The 11,630-nt window shown below is 48.4% G+C and overlaps 1 protein-coding gene across 2 annotated transcripts in view; it reads left to right on the top strand.

Annotated features, from left to right (window-relative positions):
• ADCY2 (adenylate cyclase 2) overlaps window positions 1–11,630 on the top strand; it is a 316,696-nt gene that overhangs the window by 282,106 nt on the left and 22,960 nt on the right. For both annotated transcript variants that reach the window (XM_039842794.1, XM_039842793.1), the window contains 4 exons: window positions 2,462–2,546; window positions 6,522–6,680; window positions 9,125–9,271; window positions 11,021–11,128. In XM_039842794.1, the coding sequence (XP_039698728.1) occupies window positions 2,462–2,546; window positions 6,522–6,680; window positions 9,125–9,271; window positions 11,021–11,128 (499 nt within the window). The remainder of the gene's footprint in view (window positions 1–2,461; window positions 2,547–6,521; window positions 6,681–9,124; window positions 9,272–11,020; window positions 11,129–11,630) is intronic.

Below are 11,630 nucleotides of genomic sequence, written 5' to 3'. Positions count from 1 at the left end.
TCGTGTGTCTCTAAAAGGCCGAAAGGAGACTCGTCAGGGAATCTTGGTCGAGTCTGTACAGCTTCGGAAATGAGAGGACGTGCCGGCCGGGAGCTACAGGAGGAGGCCGGAGGTGTCACTGCGGAGATTCAGAAATGCAGAAGAGAAGGGCCATTGGCATCAGGGCAGAAGAAGGCGTCTCTCCCTTTTCCCTTCCCAACCTCCGCATCCGTCCACGGACACGGGCGCCTTTGCGGGAGCTGTGGGGTCCAGCACCATATGCCAAGGGGCCCCGGAGGAGTCTGACCCCCCCTAAGTGTCAGGTGACGGTCGTACAGACCTCGGTCGCGGCTGTGGACCCTGCGGTGGCCATGAACCTGCTCCAGCCCTTCTCCACCATAGTCTGGGAGGTGCTGGAAAATAGTCACCCACGAGCTGGAGGGCCCTCGTGGGGTCCAGATTTCCAGAGGAGACGGTTCAGCACACTGTTGGAAGGAAAACACAAGTTTGGACGCATCGAAGTCGGCAGGAGGCACAGCCGACCTCGACCTGCAGCGTCCGGCCGCGGAGGACGCGCCCAAGGAGGCCCACGCGCATCTGTCTGGACCCCTCCAGGGTGCTGACTCGGAAGCTTCACGACAGGGGGCGTGAACACTCCGGAAGAGCATTAAAGGACTCTGGAAGGGCATTAAAGGGGTTCCGCTTCCTGCACCGAGGCTTCCGTCAAGCGGGGATCACCCGGCCTGCAGGTACCCCCTCTGCTCCACGCGCCTCCCCCGGGCGCAGTGCCAGGGCGGCGGACAGAGCGCTGGGCAGACGGCTGGCGAGCACACGTGGAAGGCGGCCAAATGTGGGGACTTGAACTTGAGCGAGTTTTGTCTGGGAAAACCCAAGGAGTCCGTCGGCATCAGGCCTGGCACGGGGGAGGAAGCACGCGTGACCATTCTGCCACACAGGGAGCAGAGGCGCAGCGGGTTCCGAGGACCCGTGGGTGGTGGGCGCGGGCGCGGGAAGGCGAGGCATCGCCAATGGTCAGGGAAATGCTGATGTCAGCGCAGCAAGGCATCACCTCACACCTGTCAGAGTAACCGTCATCGTGGCGAGGTGACAAGTGTGAGTGAGGGGGGAGGAAACGGGACCCTCGCGCACTCTCCGTGGGAAGCAGAAGGGCGTCCACCACCGTGGAAGACGGCGTGGGCCTCCTCGGGAAATTAAAAACAGAACCAGCATGTGGCCCAGCAGTCCCACTTGTGGGCGTTTCTCCAAAAGAAGTGAGATCGGGACCTCGAGGAGACATCTGCGCCCCGCGTTCCCTGTGGCAGCGTGCGCAGCAGCCGGCGTGTGAGTGTCCGTCGACGGACAAAGACGACGAGGCGAGAGGTGTCCACCGACCTCGCCTTTACCCCGGTTTGTCTCCTGGTACCAACACGACAGAAACTAGGGGTCCTATCTTCTTAAAAGATAGAGGCTCATTTCAGCCAGAAAAACACGATTTGTTTTCAAATGTGGGGTTATGTTTGTGTCTACATGCTGGGACTGCTTTCTCTCCAGAGAGTAATGAAAACGTCGTTGTCACCTCACTGTAACTTTTTGCCTTCAGGTTAGAGACTGGTTGACCAAGTGACCCCTCCTTACCTGTCACTCAGTTCGTTGGGTTCCTTTGTTCATTTGGACACTCACAACTGGAGTTGCCAGAATGCAGCCTCAGGATGAGGGCCGGCTGTAAATCAGTGTGTGGCTACGGGCATGTTTGGGCGTCTAAGTCTCCAGACTCCGATTTTTAGGCATGAAAGGAAGCATAGTTGGTCACATTTTGGTCAGAACTGTCATTGAATTACAAGTCATAGAGTTAGAAACTTTCTCAATTTTATTAGCTCTGTAGTCGCTACTGTATAACTCAGGGATAGGACAACCTATGCACGTGAAAGTCCACAGTGGATTTCATCCTGAAAACTTAAAGAGGGGAAATTGAGATAGAGAGAGAGAGGAGGAGGAGGGAGGGAGGGAGGGAGGGAGACAGTTATATGAAAGCGTATTATTCCCAGGTTAGAGTAGCTCGTACAAATTGTTTCCTACTTCATTTTTATACCTCACATGATTATTAATTTCTAGCAAACCATCTCTTTCCCAGAATAATAACTAAAAATCTGGAGAAATCACATATCAAATTATCTGTATGGATCCCAGAAGTATAAAGAGAATATTATTAATACTGTGGTATTCCTTCCTCTTAGATTTGGTGGAGCTTGGTACAAAGTAAGAAACCTATATTAATTTGGAAGATTTTTTTTATCGAGCTCTCAAAATAGGATCGCTTTGTTCTGATGCGCTCTGGGTGTGAACATCTATTTGAAATGTGTGCGTGTGTCGCAGGAGGAAAATACGAATGCACTAGAGGTTCTGAAATTTGTTGCTACACAAATTCTAAGTCCTGTGTATGTTGTTTTGTGTTGTTTTTGTCTGTCCGTTTGTTTTTTAATAGACCAGGTATTTGGAAAGACTTAAAGACCATGGGCTCGGTGTCTCTCTTCATCTTCTTCGCCACCCTGCTCGTTCTGGGTAGACAGGTAAGAAGTCTGTTTTTTTGTTGTTGTTGGTTTTTTTTTTTTAATATCAGTTCTCTAAAGTACCGTATTAATAATACTTTGCTGGCGTGCATTTCATGCAAACAAATGTTGAAGCATCAGAATCATCTTGTGTGGGAAAAAAGTGAGTAGCACACAGAGTGGGGGCTTAGATATTCACAAAAGGATAAAGGTTTCTCTTTTTTTCACAAGTGGCAAACTTTGTGAATGTTAGATATGTGAATTATTTTTCCCGTTACATCTCAAAGTACATTGTGTAGGTTTTGTAAGCCTAAAAAGTATTCCCTCAATAGCTGACAGCCCCTTGACTGGGGTTTCATTTGCTTTTCAGAATATATAGCATGCTTCTTTTTCTTTGAAGTAGGTATAAACGCTTTCGCTGTCACTTGCAATCATTTCTAGAAATAATAGTTTTCCGTTCAAACATTTTATTTCGTGATGCGTGTGAAATTGCTCCTCCTTGGGGCGCCCCCTCCCCTGCTGGTCTCCCAGCAGAGGCTGTGGGTGCAGGATTTTTAAGGCAGGATTCTTCCTCTGCCTCAAAGCTTGCGTTGAGTTCTTTGATGGAGAGTGTGAAACCAAAAAGTGATTTATTTGTTTGGAAATAACCAGCTCAGGTGCAAAGCCAATTAAGTTACAGGCATGTCCCTGGACTGTTAAACAGCAGGAAGCTGTCGGTGGTCAGGGCAGAGTCCAGAACTGTGGCTGCCAGCCCAGCGGCCTGGGGAACACTGTCGCATTTTATCTTCCCGAGCAGTGTGAGCGGCCACCTTCCCTCGGAGGTCATGGGGCAGCCCTCAGCCTGGTCCCTGGAGCTGACCGCTGTCCTCAGGCAGCTCTGCCCTGCACAGCTTGGGAGATGCCTGTCACCCCGCCGCCCTCCCGCCTCTGTCCCCGGCACCTGCTTGGTTCTGCTTTCTTCGGCTGGCATTTTCAACAGTCCACCGTTTCGGTTAACCCCTCGTACCACGACCTGTTCTTTCTTCCTGGCTTTGTTTGTCGTCTTGATTCTTGGTTTTCTCCGTACGGACCCGCTGTCTGTTCTCACGCAGAGAAAAGGCGTAGCCTCCCTCAGGAAACCCTGTGCTTTAGATGTGAAAGAATCGAGCTTTCTTGCAGAATATCACCTAGATCAGGGGTCCCCAATCCCCGGGCCGTGGCCTGTGCGGGTCAATGGCCTGTTAGGGACCGGGCCGCACAGCAGGAGGTGAGCGGCAGGTGAGCGAGCGAAGCTTCATCTGTATGCGCAGCCTCCCCACCTCGGCTCCATCTCAGATCCTCAGACGTTAGATTCTCAAAGGAGCACCGGTCCCTGGTGCCAGGAAGGTTGGGGACCGCTGACCTAAATGATCATCCTTCAGGAAACCACATGGCCGTCCCCTCTGTCACATCACCTGTTCTCCGTTCCGTGCCTAATGCTTTGCACTTCACTTTCTCCTGTTAGAACGATCACTCAGATTACTTCACAGCAGCACCTTTTAAGGACCTAGAATCAAATGAATTCTCCCAAATTTTTATTGATCGTTGAGATGATAAACATTCAATCCTACTGCATGAGTGTCGAATCCAGTGGCTGCGCGTTGATCGGTCGCTCCCTTAATTGATTTAAGATAAATAATCAAAAGCATTAATATTATGGTTGAGCATCAGTTTAACACAGTAGTGTTGATGCCAGTCTTACATGGTGTCATTCCTTTTTTTGTCACTAATGTAATTATAAGTAACATGTACATCTAGAGACCTAAAATGTTATTATTTCCCACGGTAGTGACCATGTCCCCAATTGTCCTGTAACAACTGGCATGAAAGATGCACCAAGGAGACCCAGGAGGCTGTCCCCCCAGTCTGAAATCATCAGGAGAATGATTTCCTAAGGTCTCAAGCTTTGCGGGCCAACAAGAACCGTGAAGTCTGAGATGTAGTATTTCTGCACACCCTTCTAGAAAAACAAGTATATTATAAACAAACATCCGATACTTGAAATAAGGGTTTTAAGTTTTATAAATATTCATGTCCTCAGAGTTATTTATTTCCTAAATGGTTTTGTAAACCATAGCACAGACATTTTGCAATTTATTTTGTTGTCCCCTTTGTCCTAATGGCACCCCTGCCCCATGACCATCTTTTTTGAACTGATGGTGGCATGTTTGTTTCCTGAGCAAATTACTACACTAATTATCGCTGCGGGTGTCTAAGAAACCCTGCTGAAAACATAACACATGCCCTGGACAAGGCTACGGCGCTGCCCTCTGCACTGAAATCGAGTCTCTGGCAGAAACGCTTGGTCAGCTGAAGGATCTCCCGAGTTCACACAGCACACTGCCATCGAGGGCCTGCATTCTAGGTGGGCCATGCAAGATACGAGACCAGCAAGTGGCAGTCTAGTGGCCCAGAGTGAGGCTGATGTCACCGGGTGTGAAAGTTCAGATCCAAGTTGGTGGGGGGGCCCACACGCCTCTCTGGCAAAAACAAAGGACCATGTTTGTCCCCTGGGAAGCAAGAACTAAAGGCTCCAGCTCCTCTACAAGGCTTAAGTGTTTCTGCTTGAAATTCCATTATGCCTGGTCTTGAGCGGGCGTCTGTGACTTCTCAATGTCGTTTCGCTTAACCCCAGCCACACTACTGATTTAGCCCCCAGAAGGCCCGGATAAATCATCTGCTCTCCGAACAAGAGGCCTTTTCTAGTAAATATCTACGGAGTGTGATTACCGTAAATACAGAGAGTGGAAAATGTGGCATTAATGTGAAATCTTAATATAAACAATCTTAAAAATCTTACAATCTTTTAAAAAAAAAAAGTCTAGCTATATGAGATAAAAAATAAATGCCACGCCAGAAAATGAGGAATAATTTTTGAGTGTGTCACACATACTTTAATCAAACCTACTTGATGAGTGATGATAGTTCTTTCGGTTTCATCGTGGGGAAGTTTTTAATTGCCATTTGCTGATGAGAGGCCATTCGTGTGTGTGCGTGTGTGTGTGTGTGTGCGTGTGTGCGCACGTGTGAGGTTTTTCGCTGTCAGTAGCGTAATCAACCAAACTATAAAAGAAACAAACCCCCTGTATTTAGTTCTTCTTCACATTTATTTGTGAATAAATAACTTATTAGCTGTGTTGAAATACGCTCTCTCCATGGGGCTCTTCTGTTATAGGAGGATTCACCCAAGTCTGTTTCATTCTATTAAATTATTTACATCGTAGTTGGCAAGAAACGATGCCCAAACCAAAGCGACCCTTTGACAGGCCTCTCTAGTTCCACAACTTTAATAATTACTGGCTTTAAAAAAACATTGAATTTTAATACATTATAAAGTGTGAATACACGCTTTATTACCAGGCACTACCTTAATTAAATGATATTAAAATGAATTTTTGTCTAAATATAATGTCGTTCTCTCAATACGGTGGAATACCAAATGGAAAAAAAATGCATATTTTTCAGTGAATACTTAATTATATAATTTGCGGTAGGGGAAAACTGATTTTTAAATATTAAAGGCAAACTGCCACAAACGAACACTACTATTTTCTAAATGCAAATCATCAAACAATGCACTGTCTCTTCTAATGTGCTTTCCATTTTTCATTTATTCACTATTTATATTCTAATATTCCTCTTTTCAAAAAAAAAAACCAAAAAACAAAAACCCGGAGCCATCTTGGATTACCATAACTATGCAGGAAGCTTTCACGTCCTTTCGGGCAAACTGCCGGCTCACTATCTTCTCTGTTTCCGAGGCTTTTTCTTTCCTGAACCTATTGTCTACAAAACCCAAAGTTGAGTCGAATGAGGCGTTTAAAGAACAGAGGGCTTGTAGGAAGGTGACAGCCTCTTGTTTGGGGCTTTTTTTTTTTTTTGGTTTGGTTTGGTTCTTTTTATTTTCTCTTTAAAAGTCTCCTCTCTGGCAGAACAACATGCCTATTGTTTCTTTACCTCTGTGTCCTCTTGTAACAGAATGAATATTACTGTAGGTTAGACTTCTTGTGGAAGAACAAGTTCAAAAAAGAGCGGGAGGAGATAGAGACCATGGAGAACCTGAACCGCGTGCTGCTGGAGAACGTGCTTCCTGCGCACGTGGCTGAGCACTTCCTGGCCAGGAGCCTGAAGAACGAGGTGAGACGAAGGGGGCTGATGGCCGGATGGGGCAGCGGGCTGGTCGAGTGCTGGACGCTCCGGGCAGTGACCTAGATGCCCATGGCCTCTAAACGCCTAAGGGTTCAATCGAGTCCAATATCGGCCTGAATTTGTCCATGTTCAAGAGGAGACTGACCGGTCGTACCGATGTCAGTTAAGACTAGTGAGCCGGGATCACTTCTGAACGCCTTAGCATGACGTCGATGTTATTTCTCATTTTTCTTTCCCAGTTAAGTGAAGTTCTGAATGTTCCGTATGAGGCGCTTGGTCCCAAATATATCACGAAAGTGGCCCCTAAACTCTCTCTGGGGTGGGAGGACGCCTTCCTTACCAGCAGGTGACAGAGACCCGAATCCAGAGGCAGGAGGAAACCACGCGTCCCACACATCCACTCACGACTTCCCTGAGAGCCTTTTAAAGGTCTTAGAATTTCAGAGACATTAAACTGGGGCGTTATCAACACAGGAACAGATCAAAGTGTTGAATCCATTCGTCTGAATAGGCTGACACGGGAATTTCATGGAAGGTCTAAAGGGTTGGATATTTAACGAGCGCTGGAAAGGCTAGCGTGTTGTTTCAATGTCAAAATGGTTTCTGAAATGATATGTACAAAATTTCTTTAATATTCCTGAATGACAAGGGTCGGCAGATGTATCTGCTGTGGAACTCTACTAATTTAAGAAACACGACCTTGAGTACCCACTATGCGCAAAGCCCTGTGCTGAGTGTGGTGGAGTCTCAGAGGTGTGCGAGGCGCAGCCCCACCCTTAGGGAATATTCGGTGAGGATGGGCAGCAGGTGAGGGAGAGGGAAAGCTACAGGTGGGTGGGCTCGTTAATACACAAGCTCGACCTTGGTGATGCTGAAGCGCAAACATCCTCAAGGCGTGGGACGGTCCGTGTCTGAAGCTTATGCGAAGTGGACAGTAAGAAGTGCCAGGTGGTGGGCGGGGTCCAGTGTCCTGGGAGCACACGGAGCTTGCTGAGCAAGTCCACAGATCGACCACAGACCGTTCAGTTTTCTGTTTCTTCTCCCGGCGTTGTCTACATTCAGCAGGTTATTCAGCAACCTGTTTACCTTTGGGTTGCACATAATGAAATCGCTACATGTATGAAGAATGAACCGTCTGTGTTCGTTAGCCATGTAAAAGTGTCCTTATGTCTATAGGTCTAGGTATCAGGTCAGTCTATAAATCCGTCACGTCTGTGATGTTGTCCCTGCCCTCTGGTCTGGCCGGTGCCGGGCCCGGATACAGAGATGAGAAGGACAGAGGCGACCTCATCCGTAGGAGGGGACGGCATCCTGCTGTCTACAGAGGCACTGGCCATGTAACTGGGGGAGTCCACAAAGGCCACGTCAGTGAGGTGGTGACATCTGAGCTTGAAAAGAAAGTGCTAGAAACTAGCAGTCAGATAGATGGAGGCTGGTGAGGGAGAGGAAAAGAACATTCCAGGCCCCGTGGGACTACTTCTGGCCAGCTGCCAGGACAGCGCTGGAGACCCCCCTCCGCCCCTCCGCGGGCTCCCCGGGCCAGACCGGGGGATCCTGGATTCTCTCTTCCTTCCTGTTTGCCTGACTTGTTGGGAGCAACGTCTGGACCTGGGCAATTCCCGTGACGCGCTGCCCCGCGGTGGCGCCTGTCCATCCTGCCTTTGTCGGGCTGCCCGCGGCTCCTGACGGGCAGGGCCAGCAGGAGGGCAGACCCTCGCTCCCAGGGCCAGACCCCGTGCCCACATAGCAACTCTTTCCTTCCGAAACTTTCACTGATCCTGAAGGTTTCACTATATGTTGGAAAAACTGGAAACACCTTGAAATTCTTTACAGGACATTGTAATTTTATTCACGTCTGTTGGACATAGAACCACGAGCCTCTTTCTGTTTAAAAACAAGTGGATGTCCATATTAAGTATTGTTGGTGTCGCATACAAAATGATAGGTCGCCTGAGGCATTTCACTGGTTCTTTCTGGTAACCTGATGAGTTTCATCTGCTCCTTTCAGGGGACACAAAAGAGGAGATGTCTAAAGGCCTCAGCCAAAGACTGAAGCCATCAGGCGTCATTTTAGGACAAGGTAGCGGTTTGGAAATCATTTCCTCTCCCTTCGGTTGCTTAAAGGACACTTTTTTCCTAAGTCAGACGTCTCTGGCCTCGTGGACTGTCGAAGGCCGAGGTGGCCGAGAGGTTTAGGTGGACGGGCAGCTCGTAGCAGCTGGTGGTGGCCATGGAGCGCCATGCTGAGGACCGTGAGCCTGCCTCCAGCTCGTTAGAAGCGTTCGCCTGTGACAATGCCACATTCGAGGGCCTGGTGCTGGGGTGGGGCAGAGGGGTGGGACATTGGGTGGCCGCTCCACCCATCCCTCATGGAGAAGCACTCGCCCTGGGAGCATGCCCCTTTAAAAGGCGTCCCCCGTCTCTGCCCGCAGGATTTATACCACCAGTCCTACGCCTGTGTCTGCGTCATGTTCGCCTCCATCCCGGACTTCAAGGAGTTCTACACGGAGTCGGACGTGAACAAGGAGGGCTTGGAATGCCTGCGGCTCCTCAACGAGATCATCGCCGACTTTGACGACGTAGGTACTGCGAGCTCCGTCTGCAGGGCGGGCGGCCCCAGCCCCACACGGGGGACACGCCCGTGGTCCCGTGGCCCAAGCGTGGGAAGTCATTCATCGCGGGGTGTCCTCACACTCGTCCTTTGGTGTGGCTTCCTGTGGCTGGAGCGGAAGCCTTTTGCCCTGCCTGGGTCCTGGACGGTTTTGGACGGACGAATGTGTTTTATTTGTGAGATGGTGTGATCGCTAGGAACAGCTACCAAAATCTGGCCAATTTTCTCGAAAGGCTTGAACTCCAAGGAAAACACTCGCCCTTCCATGTTTACGTACAAGATAATTTATTTACTATTTATATTATAGTAGATTCTTGGTATGTCTGCCAGTGCATCCTGCAGGCTCTCTGTCAGATAGATACCAGCTTCAACTGTGCATGGATGACATGCTTTATTATTGAAAAAGCAATATGTAATACGGAATAATATATTTTAGAAGGGACAAAATGCGTGTTTTGCAATTTGAAACAGGTGTCATTTTTCAATTTTCAGTATTCTGCGTACACAAAGAATAATGTGTTTTATTTTCTGATAAGAACAAAACACACCTCCGGTTTTAAGAATTTTGCTGCTATACCGTTCTTATAAATATTAAGCATAATATAGGAAAATGGACATCCATGAACATAAACTCATCATGCTGCATTGAACTCTGAAATACAGCGATTAAATGATGTACTACGACAGTTTCAGGCCAACCTTACTAAACGTCTTATGGGAACTGTACGTTTCTCTACTGCTGTTATCACCATGAGGTTGACTCAAGACTCATGGTGAGATAATGACTACTAGAAATTGCCACTGTGATGACAGGTTCACAGTGAGAATGGTGACGCATTTGCTCCAGCTGCCCCTCAGCAGAACAAATGTCCCCAGTCCCAGTGGGTGTGTGGCAGGGTCCCTTCAGGTTGGACGAGCTCCTGTATATGTGGCAGAGGGACTTGCTCTATGTTAAACTCTCTGACATATCATTTTGAAAGAGACTTCTCTCAAAGCAGACGTGCCAAGTTGGGGACAGGGAGATGCTCCCAGTCTTTGGTCGGCACCATTGTCCTCCTGAGCAGGTGTAGAACTTTCCAGAGTTTCCTTCACTTGCCCTCTCCACTCCTTCTTTCTCATGCCTACAGCTTCTGTTCTCATGTCTACCTTTTTTCTGTGTCACCTGAGATCTAAAGAGATCTCAGAGAGAAGTCGAGGAGGAAGCTTGTAAATGGGGCACAAAATATCAGGATCTGAGCTAATGGGAGGAGCTGTTCTGGATCTTTATTCCTCTCACCTCGACAGCTCAGAGGCCAGAAACCCATCCTCAGCACTATAGTTGGTCACAAATCAACCTCATCATGGCAGGGAAGACCTCACTCGCTGAATCATACTTCTGTAAAGAGGGCTTTCAAACAAGCAGTCGGGAAATTTATTTGAGGCCATTATCACTTGCATCATAATTTATCCTGGTTCCCTTGCTAGCAGATTTTGAGAAGTAATTCATGTCATTTGGAAGTAAATCATTACACTGAATTTCCTTCCAAGGACACGCTCTTTGTGAAATGCATGAAGAGCCCTTTCCCAACAAAACCCAAGGTCGAAAAATGAATAAACGGTGGTTGAAACATCTCAAGTTCCCGTTACTGTGAACTAGAAGTTGAGAGTGTTTCTAGAAAGCTCTTGGCCTTGGGTCAGCCCTCGACTGAATGACCAAAAGATTGTCATTGCTTTGCAGCTGCTGTCCAAGCCAAAATTCAGTGGAGTTGAAAAGATCAAGACCATCGGGAGCACATACATGGCAGCGACGGGTCTGAGCGCCGTGCCCAGCCAGGAGCACGCCCAGGTACAGACATGCCGACCACACGAGGGCACACGTGAGCCTCGGCTCTGCCCACAGGTCATCCTGGAGCCAAAACGGCTTGCAGTGACCCTCAACTGTACTGTGTGCACAACCTAAATCTCAGCGATTAAGCTTTTATGAGAAAAGGCGAGAATCCCAGAGGCTTCTGAGGGGTTGTCCGCTGAACGTTCTCTGGTGGACAGGGAAGGGAAAATCCAACGAACCCACAGCCGCTCGACGCCAGGCAAACGTACAAAAAGTAGGAGGCGAGAGCGGTTTGCTTAGAATACGCATCAGAGGACGGGGTCCTGGCCTTCCGGTTAAAAACAGTGCCGTCAAAAAACCAAGCCGACTGCATGGAAATTCGCTTGAAAAGGTGGTTTGGGAAAAGCTGAGTATCCTCAATCAGAGCCAGCTAGCATTTTCGAGGAATTTTCTGTCTGTTTCAGTGTGTATGTGTGTGCACGTGCATCTGTGTGTTTGTCCATGTGTTTGTGTGTGCGTG

The sequence above is a fragment of the Pteropus medius genome, unplaced genomic scaffold (genome assembly GCF_902729225.1).
Source record: "Pteropus medius unplaced genomic scaffold, Ma_sr-lr_union100, whole genome shotgun sequence".
In the NCBI taxonomy this organism is placed as follows: domain Eukaryota; kingdom Metazoa; phylum Chordata; class Mammalia; order Chiroptera; family Pteropodidae; genus Pteropus; species Pteropus medius.
This window is presented reverse-complemented; position numbering and strand designations above follow the sequence as displayed.